Source organism: Rhipicephalus microplus, chromosome 9 (assembly GCF_043290135.1).
Source record: "Rhipicephalus microplus isolate Deutch F79 chromosome 9, USDA_Rmic, whole genome shotgun sequence".
NCBI classification, from domain to species: domain Eukaryota; kingdom Metazoa; phylum Arthropoda; class Arachnida; order Ixodida; family Ixodidae; genus Rhipicephalus; species Rhipicephalus microplus.
In genome coordinates this window covers 10,566,503-10,586,145 of record NC_134708.1, presented here as the reverse complement: position 1 = coordinate 10,586,145, position 19,643 = coordinate 10,566,503, and the positions used below count along the sequence as shown (strand labels likewise).

General features: G+C 45.8%; 1 protein-coding gene across 1 annotated transcript; it reads right to left on the bottom strand.

Moving 5' to 3' along the window:
* Window positions 1–3,821: 3,821 nt before the first annotated feature.
* Window positions 3,822–9,475, bottom strand: LOC142771530 (uncharacterized). Its single transcript, XM_075873118.1, has 3 exons — window positions 8,937–9,475; window positions 7,737–7,946; window positions 3,822–5,075 (listed from the first exon to the last, which is right to left on the bottom strand). Exons 1-3 carry the CDS (start codon window positions 9,144–9,146, stop codon window positions 4,815–4,817), a joined length of 681 nt encoding a protein of 226 aa, XP_075729233.1. The 5' UTR covers window positions 9,147–9,475; the 3' UTR covers window positions 3,822–4,814.
* Between the last annotated feature and the right edge of the window lie 10,168 nt (window positions 9,476–19,643).

Genomic DNA, 19,643 nt, shown 5'->3' with positions numbered 1-19,643 from the left:
CGGGCGCTCGCATACGGGTGAAAAAACACCCGTGTAGTTGGATGTAGGCGCGAATGAAAAAAGCTACGGGTTGTTGGAAATAGCCCGGAATCCCCCACCACGTGGCGTGAGTCATATTGTGGTTTCGAAGGGTAGAAGTTCTGCAATAGTTTTTTTTTTTGGTGTGTGTTATGCTCTCGCCTTGTTTCTTCGACTGCCATAACCGAATAAGTTAAAACTATTCATGCCACCTATACAAAACGAAATGCGCTAACAATTCATGTTAGTATAATATTTTTCATTCTATTCTAAGCATAAGCAAAATATAAATGTGCAGAAGCATTTTTTTACTTCTGATATGTGATACATTTAGCATGTTAATTAGTACATTGTAAATAAAGCAGCCTCAGTTGCGAGATATTTAAGGGGCTACTTCATTCTCTTACTGCGATCGTTAAAACGCGGCTGTAATTTAGTCGTGTACACCCATACTCTAACATGAATGCGTTTGTTGAGATCCACACGCATGTCAGCTTGGAAATAAACTAGAAAAAGAAAAGTGAGAATATGACAATTACATTTGTTTTTGGTAACAGGAACCGGCACCTTAGCATCACAGAAAGTAAACAAAATTAAAGAGCAGGAATTTAAGAGTCGTAGAAGGCATATCGGGTTGAAGTTTTTAGAGATCTATGATAAAGTAGGCGTAAATCTCAAATGGAATAAAAAGGCATCATATACCTTATCAAAGCAACCGGACCGCTTCTTGAACGTGAGTGAATATGCTTGGTAAATGACGCCGTGAATAATAATAATAATAATAATAATAATAATAATAATAATAATAATAATAATAATAATAATAATAATAATAATAATAATAATAATAATAATAATAATAATAATAATAATAATAATAATAATAATAATAATAATAATAAATTGTTTATTATTATTATTATTATTATTATTATTATTATTATTATTATTATTATTATTATTATTATTATTATTATTATTATTCGAAGAAGTGTTCGGTATTAAAACAGCTTGCCAGCGAGCGTTGTATTATATGACATAAATAATCAAATGATACGCTTTTTGAAGCATCGCAAATAGTATACTTTAACGTGCGCAATGTAATGCCCTCTGGGACAGTGCAGGTCACCAGAAAATAAAAGCCATCAAGTGGACATTTCTCTGAAAAATACTTCAGACGCATGGAAGCCGAAATATATACACGCGGATCATGCAGCGGGTGCTCTTAACCGCAAATGTCTTCCCGTCGATGTTCAAGCAACCCATGTAGCAGCCCTACTTAAAGGGTCCCTGCAACTCTTTTTGTGCGTGGGCAGAAATGCTGTCGAACGGTAGTAGAGACACGCGAGTCAAATATTATGCTACAGCTCGCGGCCTGTAATTTGCACTAAATTTTCAGCTAAATATCGCTCTCTTTCGTGCAATGAGGTAGGATACCCAAAATCGTTACGTAAAAACCAATGCATCCGCAATTGGCTGATTTGAGCATGGCGCGCTCGTTGGTTACCGGGTTCGCCGCGGGAGTACGCTACTTATCCACTCGTGCGCGCGCTAAGGCACTGAAAGATGTGTATTCAAAGAAAAAAAAAGAGAAAAGTGCGTATACGGTAATGAGGCGCGCGTGTCGTTTTTTTTTTTTTTTCGGTGCCGTTCGTCCCTGCTCAGTTTCCAGCGATTACATCGGGACGAGGAAAGAGAATGCGATTGCAGCGTGAAAAAAAACCCAACTCCGCGTGTTCTGAATGAATTCTAAAGGTTTTTGCGGTGGTGCATTCGTGAGGCAATAAGTTTCTCAGGGAATCTTTTAAATGCCTGTTTGAAAAAGTGCTCCGGGGCCCATTTAAATACTACAGGATTTTTTGAGTATAGAGCTGCGCACGAAAATTGTGAGAGGTTGACAAAAAGTGGGCGCACTCGAGAGTCGCAACTAAAATTTAAAGGGGTTACGATACCTAAATTCACTCCATTTAACTTGGTTTACTTTCTGCCAAGTTGAGAAGCCAGTTAATATTACCAAAGAATCCTTTAATGAAAAACCAACCAGCCTGCATAGAAACCCCTGTTTAGTATCTAATTAAATGTTTAGGAAGACTTATTCTCGCAGTAACTTTTTTCATTTTCTTCACATTTAAGCACATGAAAATAAAAGAATCAAGCTGTGATGGGGGCTCATAAGCGCTGGTTTTCAGCAGTGTTGTTCTTTCCGCTGGCCCATGTACTGTTGACCAGCGCGGCCACTGCAGTCGCCGACGGGGCCACAGCGGCAGTCCGTGCCATGGCGAGTTGCTCGAGCGTCCAGTTGTTGAAGTCGCGCATGACGCGGTCCCGCTGACCAATCACCTTGACCGTGCTGAAGACCAACGTCGTCAACACGGCAGCGATGCAGCCTAGCAGGGCCAACACGCACATCATGGTGCACAAGCGCGAACAAGGCGTGTCGACAACGTTAGGCTGAAATCACGAATCAAACATTTAAATACATTTTTTTCCAACGGACACATGTTTACCAAAAACATTACATCATCTCTCCCTAAAGGGAACTATGAGTTGCATGCAAAGCAGCGCATGGGTCGACGTAAGGTTCCGCTCACCACGGGCACCTTTCCCGATGAGAACGCCTCCTTGCAAGAGGAGCACAACACGAATTCACTGTAGTTTGTCGTTTTTACTCGTCCCGAATTCTTGTTGGAGCACGCCACACGGGTTCATCGCGAGTCTGCAGAATCTCGTTCTTTGAAGCCATCACATGATTACTGAGAGAGTGCAAGGGGAGGGACTACAGTCACTTACACAGCCACTTCCGCAGGCCCGAACGCGCTAGCATTTTCTAGAGGAGATTGAGAGAAGGAGTGAAGCGAAGAAGAGGTGACCGAGGGGGGTGGGAAGCGCATGCACTGCAGGGGTGTGGATGACACGGAAAAAAAGAGAGGAGCAGCTTAGGAGAAACTAGAGGGAGAGGCCACGAGCATGCGCAGTAAGGGTGGTCACGCCGCACACCGGATTGAACTCCGCGACAAGCTGCTTCACATAAAAATATTTCTGATAGTTTATTAACGGACGTTGCAGCCCGTGGACCAGCCTTCGCTTTACGAAAGCATGTCCACCGGTCGCAACGTTGGTTCGTAACCTGTCTTTTTTTGTTTCTTGACCCTCTACTTCGGCATCTCACAATCATCATGAGGTTTTGAAGAGTAAACTCCGCATTTTATACTAATATCTTCATTGCATACAATGTGCGGCCAACTCTTGTGCCATACGCATCACCTGTCTCCAGCTGCCACCCCGCAATTTCATGCCCCTTCGTTGGCTGACAACGCTTTTTTATGTTAACTCGTGACGAGCGTTTCCTGTTTCGCACGTGCAAGTACGATCAGGTTGCTAGCAGTGCCCTGTATTTTAAAGGAGAAGCTCCTTAGGGCATAGACAAGTCCCGCGTTGTAGTAGCCCTCGCTAGTACTCAGAGAGCTCGCTAGATGGCGCTGCGGCGCTCACACCGCTGGTACTCGAAATGCTAACTAGATAGTGCTGCGGCGCTCTCTTTACTCGGATGCGTGCTCTGTTGTGAGAGGAGACCGCGTTCACATTTTTTAAAAAGCGTTTTCTTTTGGCACGCTTCCTCTTTCAGTGGCAGTTGGTGCGCTTAAAGTATGAGCGATGAAAACAAGACGGTGGAGCAGAGCGCTCGGAAAACGGCTGCAGCGCGTGCTCGCCATCCTTAAATGATTATCGACTGGTCGAGATATACAGAGGATTCACAGTGTAGCGATATACCCCCGGAGTTTCGCCCACTCATCATCATTCACTCCAAGGATATGCTGTGTGAAAAATGCATTAGTTGGAATTTGGAACCTGTTTCATTTTCCTGTTGTAGACGTTACGTTAAAAATCTCATAGTTATTAAATACCAGGTAGCCCGAACTAACACTTTTGTGCAACTTGCATCGTGGACTATGAAAAAAGAACGATGCATTAGCCGTTTTTCGGATTCTGGCACGAGTTCTTTGTGTGCGCACAGAAAACTAAATGTGGCGTAACGCTCCATTGCTGTTAACAAAGCAGGGCACAAAGCGTAGACACGTGATGTTCTCTTAACGTTCACACAGAACTAAGGAGACAGTCGTTATCACATTATGCTAATTTCATGATAACTCCTGCGACACGCAGTCCACCGCGGTGGCGCAGTGGGTTTGATGCTCGTCTGCTGTCCCGAAAAACACTTGTTCGATATCGACTTCTACACTCACATTTCGGTGGATGCGAAATGCAGAAAATTCATGTTTTGCGTGACGTAAGTACACGTTTAAGAAACTAAGGTGACTGAAATTATCGGGAGCCCTTCAAAATGACCTGGCTTATATTCATATCGTCGTTTGGCTTGTAACACCTAAAAATTATTATAATTATCAGTACTTTTGCGGCTGGGAGTGAAACACGCGATATAAATAGTTGTCCGGAGCTTAACGTCACTATACCATGGCAGATTGTGGTTATAGGGAATCACAATGACGTCGCTCATTTTCTTGTCGTTCTTAAGGCTTGTAACACCTAAATATTATTATAATTATCAGTACTTTTGCGGCTAGGAATGAAACCCACGATCTAAATAGTTGTCAGGAGCCTGACGTCGCAACACCATGGCAGGTGGTGGTTTTACGACGCCAAATACCACAACAGCTGCCCACAATGTGTTAGCATATCGATGATGTGGCATCATGACAATGTTTTGCTAACGAAGAAGTAAAAAAAAAAGAGAGGACTTCTCGTTTCGCTATGTTACAGTCACCAGCAGTCGTGCATTACTTTTTGCGTACATCCAGATTCCAGATTTGGCCCGTGATGACGACTGGGTGCGTGGGACACGGCGATGTCGATCCAGCGAGCGGCTGCAGCGGCGACGCGTCACCAGGATGATCCGCGACCAGCTTCTTCGGCGATTCGCCGGTGAGGAGCTGGTGTCGTCGACACCGCTTTAGCCGCACAGACCGCTTCTTTCGACGTGTGCTGCGTCGTGAAGATGCCTCCTTGGCTTTCTCCAATGCATCCCTAGCTTCGTCTTCCTGCATATGCATAATCAGTTTGCGATGATGAAACATAACCGAGTGCATATTGCAGCGAAGCTCTCGTGCCGAATATGTGAAGTGGAAATCAATCACTGCGAACGTATTGGAAAATTAGCTAAAAGAACGATCCAAGCAGTGAAGGATGGAAACTTTGGCATGTTGATAGCGCACACTGAACGTAAGAACAGTGCAACGAACAGTAACGATATTATCTGAAGTTTTACGTCCCATAACTGCCATATGACTACGAGGCACACTGTAGTGGAGGGCTCTGAAAATTTGGTGTTCTTTTGCCCAGTTTCATGCCCGTTTCGATGTTAGCGCTGTTGCTTTCAGTGGCACACACATTAGCCAGATATTATCCAACTTTACAACATCCACAGTGTCATTATAGAAGCGAGTTACTCTGTACAGCTTGATGATAAATAGGCTTCGATAACGTAAGGGCGAGACTTGGCCAAAGAGCACCGAAACGACTCCTTGATTTCCATAGGATATTAAAATATTCGTGGTAGAAATAACGTTGTATAATGGTCGAATAACCAATGGCAAAGCAGTGCGTACAAATACTCATATCAAATAAAACTACGGCAATGATCGATGGAGTGTGCTATGTTCAGACGTACTGGTTTCGAAGAGGATGACAGACTAAATTATATCTGTAAGAGTAGCACAAGTCAAATCAAAGCAATAGCTTCCACAAAAGGGTGGAGAGGCATGTGTTATACAAACGCCCAACTCGTAACAGTGGCTGCAAACACGGGCCATGTGTATACGAGCCGATAAGTCGCAAGGAACGCATGTCACTGATAAAACACAGAAGAGAATGTGTTCAAGAGAGGTTTATACCAAGAAAAATTGCTGGCTGCAATCTCATGTGCAGCTGATATGCCATTGAAAAATACTATTTTTCTTCGAGTATCCACGTGCCGACACTGCAGGAGAAATTGGAGAACGGTCAGCTTTTCGCCGCAGCTATTACATACAGCATTGTGTTCTTTTGCACACAAACGTCAGGTAGAACAAGTCTAACACAGAAAACATATTCACGGCACAACGGGAGGATACCTTGATAAATACGAATACAGTCTGCCAGATGTGCCTTTCGGTCCGGACGGCGAGAGAATGCATCAGCGAATACGTTGAGGACGAACAAACATCACAGCCTCAACGAAGTCTCCTCTTTAAAAATAGTTGGAAATAGTTTTCCAAGCCTCCAGAGAAACTAACTAGTTGGTAGGTATTCATGTTAGAAATACAGGGCATGCAATCACGGCGATCCGATCTGAGTCAAGACATATTCCAAACGCCGACTAACAAGTGAAAAGGAGCACAGGGACGGAAAAGAAGGAATGCACAAAAATGCATCTGCTCATGCGCAGTGAAGGGGCGCACCGTAACGATATGCCTATCCATCCGGCACATACGGTGGTTTACGTGGGAGGTAACTATTCAGACACTTGATTTCTTGTTTGTGCAAGTTAATCAGCGGTTGGCTCACGCACACGCTGCCACAATTGTGTCGAGGCCTTGACCATTGGATGCGTTTCTTTACTTCTGTGCCTGTACAAAACTGTGCAGTGAAATGATTTCGGCGTACATTGACACTATGGACAATTTAAAGATAGATTCGATGGTGAGCCTCCGGTTAGCCAGTTTTTTTATGTTCCATTCTTCTTGGGTTAACGCAGCGACACATAAAAGCGGCCGCAGCTTTGCGGAGCCTTATACGTCATTGCTGTACGGCAGTCAGGAAACGTTTTGGTCTGTTTTACGAAAGAAATGTCAGTCCACTACCGGTCCATTACCGGCTCATTCTTTCTCTGCACGGTGTCTTATATTTTACCTAGCTTACTGGTAGTCCCAAAAACAACATAAACGCTGTATTCATTTAGCCTGCATTGGCGCAGTGAATGTAAGTAATACATATGACACGTTTTCTTTTTTTATTGGTTTTTGCAACAAAGCCCGGACTTAAAAATACGAGCTTCAAACATTCAGCAACAGTGACCACTGCAACATTAGGATAGCCTCTATATCAGGCCGAACCTGTGCGTAAAAGTACTCACTCATTTTACGTTCTCTCCAGGCCCTAGTCGGGGGTCGGGAAGGAAACTAACCCCCCCCCCCCCCATTCAGATGAAGGTAGCGTGTTTTGCCGAGGACGAATATTAGAAATAGGTTTTTAAAAACGTTCAGCAAGTTTCGCTCTCCCCCCCCCCCCCCCTCCAACCTCCGAAAAACTGGATAGCTCACCCCCCTCCTATATTCAGATGAAGGGAAGGGGGTTACGGAGATCAAATAATAAAATTCAGGGCCTTCCGAAAAGCTCCCCTCCCCCCCCCCCCTCAAAAAATGTTTGGCTGTGGGTCTGGCTTATGAGCCTTAATTGGAGAAGGCTTAATGCGTTTGCGGCGTCTTGACCTCTTTCTTGTGTCCGTGTTCGGACACCCAGCATCTTTAGCACAAATTCGCAATTTTCCCGGTCTTTTTATCCGAAGAACAATTGGCACTTGTACGAACTACAAGCAGAGCATGCTTCTTTGCATACTTGCTCTTAAAGCCTAATGTTCCTACTAGTACCTGCGCAATAGGGTAATGGTGGAGTTGCGAAATTAACAGTTAAATCAATGAAGTGATCATAAATAGGTATTGTACCTGTAGTTGGGACACCAAAGCTTCAGTTCCCGCGTTCGTAACTTCAGCACTCCGTGAGGTCATTGGATTAGGCGTCCCTGACGCCACCGACGACTTGGCGCCACTCTGACGGCGACGCGACTTGTCGGGTTTGTTTTTCAAGCTGCGGTGGCGACGCTGGCGTTCCTTAAGCTCGTCAGCCACTTGCAACGTCTTGAGGGCATCTTCTAGCTGAGATATAATGGAAACTTGTAGCAATTCATGAAATGTTGTACATAACACAAAAAATAGTAACCAAGAAAACGATGTATTTTCAGGATTCATGATGGTAAACTGCAGAGTGCATGTCTAAGGTACGGGACAAAGAAGAGCGTAGATGACACAGGATAAGCGCTAACAGTGCCTGCCGGTTACTCTGTGCGTTCTTCGATGTATCGTAGAAAATTTGCGCTTTGCATTTTATCACCATTGAACCAACTAGCCAAGCAGCTACTTCTCTTTAGATGCATTTCTTAGGATTCATATGCGTCAAGACCGCACCGAAGACGACCGCAACACGACATGAATGACGTTGGTCGAACGCTCTCACATAACAAAGGCTTATCAAACCAACAAATAGAAACTACAGCATGTGCGCACGGCTCATGGGGACATTCGAATGAGTATCGAACCGGTTGCATCCCGCAATCAAAAAGGCGGTATGGTTACCATGGAAAAGCCCCGTTGTGTGTGTCGAACCACGTGCTTTTCACGAGAACGCTCGTATACGCCTGTTCTCTTTCACTTGCCGTCGTCACGAAGTGACAGTGGCAAGCAAAAGTAACACTCAACTATTTCCTCTCTCTCTCTCTCTCTCACACACACACACACACACGCACGCACACACACACACACACACACACACACACACACACACACACACACACACACACACACACACACACACGCACGCACGCACACACACACGCACACACACACACACGCGCGCGCGCGCGCGCGCGCTGCAGTTGAATAATTTAGTGAAAAATGGCGGTGCTAGCACATCGTATCCCTAAATACACTTGTTTCGAGTTGCTTTCAGCTACAAAATCCCTTTACGTCAGCGTGTCTTCTTAAGGTATTACCGTTCATTATTACTTTCACTGCCGATTGACAAGTGCGTCAAGTAAATTCATAGCGTGCCATGCATGACATAATCGCGAACGGAATCTCAACCTATACCTTTTCAGCTAGCACACCGCTGAGGGCTTCCTTCACGGCAGTGTCGCCTTGTTCGCCGGGCAGGGGGAGCATTCTTGTGGAAAGAGTCTGCGGCATGCGACAGGAGTGCGTTCTCCGCTGGTCGGGATGGACCGCAGAACCGGAGGAGGACGCCTCCCGCTTTTCGGGCTCCTCGGCAAACGTCGCAAGCGAGATACTTTCTGACGCCATCGGCTTTTGGTGAACCTTGTTCTCGGTCACTTATTAACTGTGGCGCATACCCACTGGCGGGGATCGGCCAAGAATTGAATGGTTTTACAAAGTAGTATCGAGTTTTAGAACAATGGAGGTTTTATAATTGAATGATTACACAGTACAAGGGAAGTTATGGGGTTTGATCTAATTTTATAATGTAACTCAAACGTCAACAACACCAACGGCCTCTCCTTCTTGGCCTCATACGCTGTCACACTCAGAACAGAGGTGGTGTCTTGGACATTATCAAATTCCATCATTAGTGAATTATGATTCGCTCAAAAGCCCGCCACGAGCTCCCTGATTGGCTTAACGCACCGTTATTACGAAATGAGACAAGACAGCGTAATCGGTGCGTGCGTGTCCGGAATCGCAGCCCAAAAGATCCGGCGAGTATTGGGTGAGTTATTTTATAAGGCTTTAAGTGTAGCAGTACTAAATGCTATACATAGGTAGTACTTTAATTTTATCTGTGAAGTCCCCCAGACCCTCCACGTTTATTCGTCGCCTCAGAAACAATGGTTTGATCTCGCGACGTGACGATACTGATGACGATGATGATTTCCCTCATATAAGGTTAGCGGCAAAAGTGGGGGATTGAGCCCGAATTTCTCGGAACTTTAAAACAACACATGAAGTACTCAACAATCACACTGCCAACCATTTCTTGTTCGATGAGCCACAAAACTACGTGACAATTACGTGAAGAAACAGTTCTCGCCGCATGCAGCTACTGACTTTCATAACAACTGATTCACGCAGTATTCAAGGCACTGCATACAATATTGTTCGGGAAGCACCCAATATATTTAATATATTTTTATAATATCATGATCACATGAATAAGTATTAACACAAGACTAATATTCGACCGATATTCAGACATATATTAGCGTTCGAAATTCCCCACTGTCTCTTTTCAGAACTTCGTCATCGTGTTGTTATCTGTACATTTGAAGCGGTAGATGTGCACGAAGCAGTTTTAAGCTGAAAGCTTTATACCACTCTCACACGGCAAAGCAAATGTCATTTACAACAAATGACATTAAGCGGACCTATTGTCATTTTACCTGCGTGCTGTCACAAGACAAAAACAAATGTCGTTTCGGAATTATGACCATCACCTTATATCTTCTTAGCCGGAGCTTTGGGAGAAATAAAAATATATTATTACCAGCACGTAACATGCGTGCATTCACTAATAAAAACTTTATGGGTCAAAAGGGGCTTCTAGAATATAAGCGCGGCTGTTTTGCACAACTTGTCACAGCTGCACGACGCACTCGGAAAACAATATGGCCGACGATATGACTGGGCGTGAGTACAGTCAGCGAGGCGCTGGTATACAGTACACTGAAGCTGGGCGCACGACTTACTTCCCGGCTGCAGAAATGAGACAGCAGCAACGATTTTGTGCAGTCATCACCTTGGTAACCACAACGCGCACAATCGGACCATAAAAATCCACCACACCGGCAACAATTACGGCGCAGAAACGAAACATGGCCGGCGTTTAGCTGCTGTAGTGGAGAGTTGCTTCTTTTTTTTGGAAACTTTCACGTGTACTGTTATGTTATCAAACCAGTAATAAATTGATATAGTAAAGAACAAGATATTTACAAATTATAACAGTTACGTGTACAAAAGTTAACAGCCATATTCCGAAAAGTCTCTGTCGTCGAGACTACTTTTTCGGTCCGAAATTGAATGCGAATGTTCTTCGGAAACTCATTCGACCAAAATTGTCATTTTCGTCAAATGACATTAGTTTACACGTGAGACAGCAAATAAATGACATTACAAACGAAAGACATTTCATGTGAAATACATTAGATTTGCCGTGTGACAGGGGTATCAGATCTCTACGTTTCAAAGTCGTTCGAGGATAGGAGATTAGCACGCAAGCAATTGAGCTGCGCGTCCATTTCTTTGCGGTGTTCGCTTCAATGAAGAAAAAAAAAAGACACGTAAAAATGACGCGATCAGGGCCTAGCCGCAAGCGGTTAATAGCAACTTGGATAAGAACATCTGATTTGGTAACCGCGCAGTTTGGCGTCAACGTCGAATTGACCTCTGAGACGCTTACAGAATGCTTCAAGGCGCACAGGTGTCACGTGACTCAGAAACTAATCAAGAAGTGAGGAAGAATCCTGAAGTTCACGTGGTGTGTCTTCAAACATTCACTTCCAGCCAGCCCAAATAATAAGTACTTTAATGTCGAAATGACAAGATTTCGTAGGCGCGCATAGCAATTTTGTCTAGTGAGAGGCAACGTGTACGGGGCTTCCAATTACTCTTCATTAACAGGCCAGAGCGCTTCCGAACGACGTCATCTAGTGGCGTTGATCACTTGATCGGTTTATGTGACAAGCCCTAAAAGTAGGTTGTGATATTTATCGAAACACTCGGTGTGGAAGTAGTCTGAGCTCGCTGTGGTTCTCAGCTAGTCCATGCTGGACTCCTGCTTGCCTGACAAAGACCATTGCTTTTCGGCAGGACAGGTCTTGATCCACACAGGCTTAGCATCGGTACGTGCAGATTTGCTCCTGCTGTTTTTGCGTTTGGCTGGTGCTTATGCTACGACGAATGTATATGGACCTGAATTAATTGGCTCGCGACAGCAGGAAAAAAATTTTACGCTCTGTTTTTTTGTTGTTGGCTTGGGCTTTAAAGTATATTTCTCAATATTTGGCTTGGCCATCGCCCGTCTCAGAAGACTCCTCACTAAATGTGTCTTCCGCAGAATCAGGTACGACTTCACGCGCAGTTATAGTGACCGTGGTGACCTTTTCAGCTGTTTGTCGTTTGACCGCCTGATTAGCGCCAACGTTTTTAGCTGCCCTTGCCTTTTTACCAAGCCGGACGTTTGTTTCGCGCATATTGTTCATCTTAGACTTGCTGCTCCTGCTCGAGCTGGCGGAACTTCTAGGTCGTCGGCTCTTCTTTAGGCCGTGATGGACACTACTGACGCTGGGCGTACTGCTACTGGAATCGTACCAACTGTCTGTCCTGCTGTCTGTGAAGCTGATGTTGTTAGAGGCCACAGCTCTTGACCGACGTCGCTTCTTATCCTTCGACGCACTTCCTCTAGTGCTCCTCGACAAAGAACGGTAGGCCTGCCTGGCATTTCGCTTGCGGCTGGTGCGCCTGGATGAGGACGTCGACGGATCCCTCTTGGTCACTGTTTTCCTCTTCTTGCTAGTTCTGTCACTCGATGACTTTAGAGACCCATGCGTGTCAACGGTGCCGCTGTCGGAAGCCCTCGAAGTCGCGCAAGCGAGACATACGCCGTTGGCGCTGTGGATGTTCGCCGGCATTTGGAGTTTGGCCTTGCCGCTTGAGCTCATTGATGACAAACTTTTCGACCAACGTGTCTTTTTTCTATTTCCTTGCTGACCAGAGCTAAATGAATAAGCTCTTGAAGACGCGCTGGTACTGAGAGACCGACTTCTGACCGTGCGTTTTCCCTTGGTTTTCAGTCTTGGCAGTATGGTCATGCTGCTCGCAGACGTCCTTTGGCGCCGAGCCTTCTTAGCTGCGCGACTGCGCAGACTTGCTGTGCTGGAAGACAAGCTTCTCGTTCTCCGGATTCTCCTGACGCGACGTCTTTTTGTTACGCGGCCGCTCAAAGATCTCTTCAGATATTCTCCTTTTTTTGTTCTGGCACGCGCACGGCTTCTCACGCTTCCTGACAATGCACTACCAGACGGCTTACCTCTCTCAACCATGCCGCTTTTACGAGAATATCTGGTTGAAGTGGTGCTCGATCTACTTCGCGCTCTCTTGGCACGAGCGTTTTGTGAGCGGACCCTTACTTTCGCAGGTCGATTGGCTGACGATTGAAGGTTTTTAGTCTTGAGTATCTTCTGGCCATTTTCGCTTGTAGACGTCGTGCTTTGCGAATGTCTAGCTCTTTTCGCACTGCGACCACCTCCGCTTGCCTGGCTAGGCGACGTGCTTCTTACCCTGTTTCTTTTGACACCGCGCGTTGTCCTAGCGTCGCGCAAGCGCTGCATGTGAATCCGTCTCTCGCTTCCGGTGTTTCTGCTCGATGGCGACCGAGTCGATAATGCACTCCTTGACGTCAGGCTTGTCTTCCCGCTGCCCGAAGACCTTGTAGAAACTGCAGCCTTTCTAGCCTTGAGCTTCCATCCAACACCTTTGGCAGATTGCTTGAGTTTTTCCGTGCCCCGACTGCTTGCCCTGCTCGCGCAACTTCCGCGTCTCGCTAACTTGTCCCAAGAAGCATCGATCCCTTTGGTCTTGCGTGTTTTGCCACTGTCGCTGCCGCCAGATGACCCGCTTCGTCCGCGCTGTCCTCTCCTAACCACGCGACTGCCCTTTCTCGCTCTGGTTGAAGTCGGACTCCCTCGTCGGCTCTTATCTGAGTTGTGCTTGCCGCGACTGCCAATCGTTGACGACCAGGTAGGTGAAGTCTCTTGTCCATTTTCCCGGCTTTTGCGCGCCTCACCGGACCTCGCAAGATATTCTTCGTTGTGTTCTTCGAGGCTAGACGACGACTTAGAGCCGGATTTTTCGCGGCCTGCTTTGGTTCTCTTAGGGTTTTCCTGCTTCGACAGATCCCTGGCGAAGCCCACTCCTGTCATGTTTGCAGACCTGAGAGATACCAAGCACTCAAGGATCGGTCGGTGTTTCTGTGAAACTCCGGCTTGCCTGTGACGGTCAGTCTTTTCCGAGAAGGTTCGTCGCGGCTCGTTGCGCAACGAAGCGTAGTGGCTCCCAGCTGTCTAATTTAGAGTCACAGCTGGGGATGCAGAGAGATACGTCTGCATCGCCAGTACGCCGGCGAAGCGGGCCACTGGATTCTTCTTCCTCTTAGGGCAATGTAATGATGATAATGGCGCTTTGGGAATAATTGGCATGAACCCACTAAGGGTGATTGGCCAAGAGTCAGGCGGATCATTTAGTGCATACTTCAGTTTCTGCTTGTTGTTGATTGCTCACAAAAAATGCAGAAGATTGACCGCGCAGCTGCAGTTTCACATTGTTATGCTTCATTAGGAATATAGCGTGGGCGATGCTTTAACACTTCAAAAAGACCGTAAATGAAATGCGCAAGTAAATTGAAAACTGTGATTGCTTTAAAGATTGGATATTTATATTATCCACGAACGTAAAGAATCTTTACAATGCCTCTGAAATATATCAAAGCACTATTATTAAAGTTGTTTGTCTTCCGTGATGCTTCAAATGGCACAAAATGTGTTGTTGCTGCTGCAAAAGCAGAGTGAAGTTGCCCAAGAAAAAGAATGGTTGTCAAATGTCTCCTTTGTCTTGTACGCTGACTGCAGGTTGGGGAAATAAAATTCGGATGCATAATAAGAGTAACATGTTCTTAATGAAGCCGCATAAAAGGTGCACATGCAAGATTACTAAGGGTGACCGTTTAATACTTAAGGGCATTCTCAACAAGACGGTTACGAAGACGAAGAGCGTTAGCATTATTCAGCACGCTATGTAATTTTTCACAGTCAAACTGTGTCAAGTAAAGCCAGTAGATGGCAAAAAGACAACAGTCGTAAAGTTAGACCTCAATGGTGGATCAGTATAGGGCGTGAATACAACGTTCCCGGTGAATACGGTTCGTCAAAGGATGTTCCCTCTATGAAATCCTTGAATGGACACATAGAGAGAACACTTTTCAATTCAAATGACCGACGGCAACTATTTAGTACTTTATGCAAAGACATCGTAATTAACATAAGATTAGGACTGATTAGTGATATAGAAAGCGGGCTTATCAGTTGCAAATTTCTGCTCTTTAATTTTACTTAACAATACGCTCTCTAAGGAGAGGCACCAACCTCTCCTTACATACATTTAATTAAAAAAATAAGCTCTCCAAAAGGGATTATCCTGCAAAACTCGGTTGGTCATTCTGGCCTGGAACCAGGGGAGCTGTTTTCGCGGTGTCCAATTCGTAGCCATGTCTGATTCGCCAGAGCATGTCAGTTCAGGCAAAAAAAATGATGAGTCGTGGCTTCATAGCACGCTTGACCACGTTGGCACACCGAACCCGATAGCCCATCTCGAGTGTAAAAAGAAATTAAGTCGACGAAATGTATATGTATAGTATCAGACTAAAAAAAAAAAAACTAAGGATTTCTCCATTTGCACATGAACGTGATGTTTGAAGAGCAATGTGGGTAATGCGTACAGACCTTTAAGGGGCACCAGGCAGGCGGCCACGTGATTAGTGTCTATGAACGGCCTCAGAGATGTGCGTCTAAAAGCGGATCTCTGGGGGCAACATTTGTTGTGACGAAATGTATTCTATCTTTCACATATGTGTCGAGAGCTGATAAAGCTGCGTGGCGTCAAAATGACGTTGTGGAAGAAAGACCGGAAACAGGCGGCACGCTCCAGCCAATCCTGATAGGGGAGGCCAAATTGGGCGTGTCCACGAATTGGAAACCGCGAGAATAGCTCCCCTAAATGACGATAAATTTATGCTGCCGTTATTTTATGACGCACACGAATGGTTTAAATAAATAAACTTAGAAGAAACATTTGCCTTCCAGTGTGCAAAGTCTGGCCTATGATGATGATGATGATGATGATGATTATGAATATGATCAGTGTGAACAATTTCTATAGGTACAAAGACCGAGCATGTTATCAATTCTGGCATCTTCGGTCATTCCAGCACGATTCAGGACGTCCGCAGTCCATTCATAAGATGACATGCGCAAACAGGCTCATGATTGGTCGATATACGAGAGCTATCAGTTGTGAATTGCTTTATATTCTGTTATGCCATGCAGTTGGTCGCCCACTGTGCCTTGTCAAGCATGACTATCGCACGCGATGAATTGATTTATCGACGGTTTGTGCATTTTCGATTGCGGGAAAGGAGATAGCAGAGCGTAGCCAAAAATCAAGAAATCATGCATAGGCTCAACGCTTGGTGCTGACATTGTACACGCACTTTATAAAAAAATACGTGGAGAGGAGAAGATGTCGCTTCTAGGAAGGGCAGTGAAGAGGAAAAGGAACCACTTTATCGTCCTCGAACAGAACACTGAGTGCATTAGAAACCCTTTAAGTGCTTCGTAATAAAAAAAAAAAAAAACACTCTTGAATAGGTGCGAAAGCGTCTTCCTTAAATGACCATCAGCAGTGCCCCGTAGTCAACTTGCACACGGCAATGGTCTCCCCAAATACACTTATTGGGATTATCTATTAGGCTGAACTAATTCCAGTGTTTTTTTTTCTAGTTCGATATATGCAATTCGGATTGTGGTGTACTTCTAGGATACACCAAAATCCAAAATCTAGAAGGGAGCCGCAGATGAAAACAACATAGTGGGATAATCAGGGTATTGAACAGTGGAAGTGCCTCAGACTGGCTGACCGAAGTTTCGATAGGAGGACCTATCTTTTTCGAAGGCGTCGTATCATCTATGGCGTGTTAGTTTCAAGAGAGGTTAGTGGTGGCGCCATCTACTGGTGGTGGCGCGTGTCTTTGTTGATAATCTCCGTTTGAAAAGCAAACAGAGGGAGAAGCAGGCGGCGTACTTTTAAACGCCAAGATGTTGAAGGTAAGCGATACCGGATGGGGTCTGAAGAGCGCGTGTTTGATGGGGAAGGTCATTGGCAAAATATGCTTCCAGTATCCTCGTAGGTGGCCCGCTCCACGGGATCGATTCAAGAATTTGGCGGCAGGTTGGCTGACAAAAATGAAAATTGAGAAAGCAAAGGAAATGAGCTACGAGGAGATGCACAAGAAAAAGAAAAAAAAGGCCAGGGGTGGGAAGTAAGTGAGACGTAAGGGTAAACAAACGAAAAGAAAGGAATAAAAAATGAAAGAGAAAGGAAAGACGCAGAGAACTTTTTGGGTTGGCAATGCCCTTGAGGAAAGAGGAAACAAAAAATGAAAACTTCGTACTTGTATATAGACGCATTCATATTGTTACACAAGGCAAGGTAACTTAACGGGGGTTTTTAATGGGCGCTGAGTCCACGATCCCCGTATGATGATGATGATCTCCACCGCCATGGCTCGTACCCACTCAGAGGGATCGCAGTGAAGGCAACGTCGTCTTCATTCTCCACCCGCGCTTCCCTTGTTTTTCCTGGTAGTGATACCATTCCCTGTGTTGGCTGGTCAACCTTCGTGACCCATCCGGCCGCCTCGCACGATGGGCCATTCGTTTGCAAGAACATGTCTTCACCATTTCATACAAGACTGGCCGTCTACACGCTGATGCGGATTGCCTCTCCAGAATGCCGCTACCCTCGACAGATTGTGAAGGCGATAACTTTGACCACCTTATCGCTTCTCTGTCGTCTGGCTTTCCCGATGCCGTGACTTTCGCCGCTGAGCAGCGTAATGACCCAAGATTGAAAGTTCTCTTCCCTGGAGCGAGAAATTCATTAAGCGAAGGCCAATTCTGTATCCGAAATGGTCTTCTTTACCAGAGAAACTTGTCCACGACGGGCGCCCGCTTTCTCCTAGTTGTTCCTGCGTCCCTCCAAACGTCTGTTCTGCGTCTCACGCATGATCATTCCACCTCTGGCCATCTAGGCACCGCACGAACACTTAGTCGCACGAAAGAGCGGTTCTATTGGCCGAAAATGAGCAAGACAATTCAGAACTACGTGGCCAGCTGTATGCAGTGCCAGAGCCACAAGCGGCCCTCCTCGGGTCCAGTTGGTCACCTGCAACCTGTAAAGCCTCCCGGTTCTCCTTTTGAAAAGGTCGGCATTGATCTGATCGGACCATTTCCACGCTCCTCAAAAGCTAACCGGTGGATAATTGTATGCGCTGACTACCTGACGCGGTACTGCGAGACGGCTGCCTTATGCTCCGCCACGGCCGTCCAGGTTTCGGAGTTCCTGTTGAATTCAGTCATCCTCCGACACGGACCTCCTCGCGTGATAATAAGTGACCGTGGACGACAATTTACCGCTGATATTGTCGAATGATTACTTCGTTTGTGTGCCTCCAAGTTCCGACACTCAACTGCGTATCATCCACAAACTAACGGCCTCACCGAGCGCACAAACCGAACGTTGATCAACATGTTTCAATGTGCGTCGCCTCCGACCACAAAAACTGGGATGAAGTTTTACCATTCGTCACGTACGCCTTCAACACGTCGAAACACGAAACGACAGGCTACAGCCCTTTCTATCTGCTCTACGCTCGCTCACCTCGACATACACTGGACACTATCTTTCCTTTTGTCGTCCATGACGATTTAATGATTGCGGAAACTTTGTGTCGTGCGGAAGAGACACGTCGACTTGCCTGCCTACGTACACTGGCAGCGCAAGAGTCCTCCAAAATTCGCTACGACAGTCAACAGAGGCATGTAACCTATGCCCCCGGTGATCTAGTGTGGGTGTGGACCCCAATACGCAGACGTGGCCTGAGCCAAAAGCTACTGGCACACTACGCCGGTCCTTTCGTGATACTCCATCGTCTCAGCGAGGTCAACTATGAAATTGTACGTGTCACCACTAGTGGCCGACGTTCATGCAAGACAGAGGTGACGCATGTTGCCCGCCTGAAGCCATTTACACGAGGGATGCAAGAATGACTCGCCCAGAGGGCTTCGTCTGAGACCAGAGGAATGATAAGAAGTATCACTACCAGGAAAAACAAGGGAAGCGCGGGTGGAGAATGAAGACGACGTTGCCTTCACTGCGATCCCTCTGAGTGGGTACGAGCCATGGTGGTGGAAATCATCATCATCATACGGGGATCGCGGACTCAGCGCCCATTAAAAACCCCCGTTAAGTTACCTTGCCTTGTGTAACAATATCTATATTTCAAAAAAAGAAAATTTAAAGAGGACATTATAGTACGGTATGCAGGCTAGGAGCGATTCAATGCAGTACCGGTTATGTCCATTTGAAGGTTGAACGTATCTTGTCTCTGTAAATATTGCCGCAATTATACTATGCATTTCAGTGATTCCAGATTGCCACGTGCTACATTGATTACTGATGGGTCGATAGTTATAGCGCAAGATCATAATGACTACACAGAGACAAGAAGGACACGTCGTCGTTCTGTTCTCGCGCTATAACTATCGTCCTGTCATACCAACTAGCTTAAACTGTCACACTCCTGATGGGTGTAGGGACTTAAACTTGTGTATCAAATATGATTCCATGTATTTTCTTTCTCGTGGTGACCGGAAATTAGTTTGTAGAACGTAAAGCTTTGCTTGGTCGAAATTGTGGTCCTGTTCCTTGAAGTGACCGGCTACTGCTATAAAGCAGAGGGCTGCACTTCCCTGCTTTATAGTTTTTTTTTTGCTTTTCAGACGGCGATTATCAACAGGGGCACGCGCCCCCACCAGGAGATTACGCCACCACTAACCGCTTTAAAACTAACCCGCCAAGGATGACATGGCGCCTTTGAAAAAGATAGGTACTCCTATGGAAACGTCGGACAGCCAGTCTGAGGCACTTCCACTGTTCAATACCCTGATTATCCCA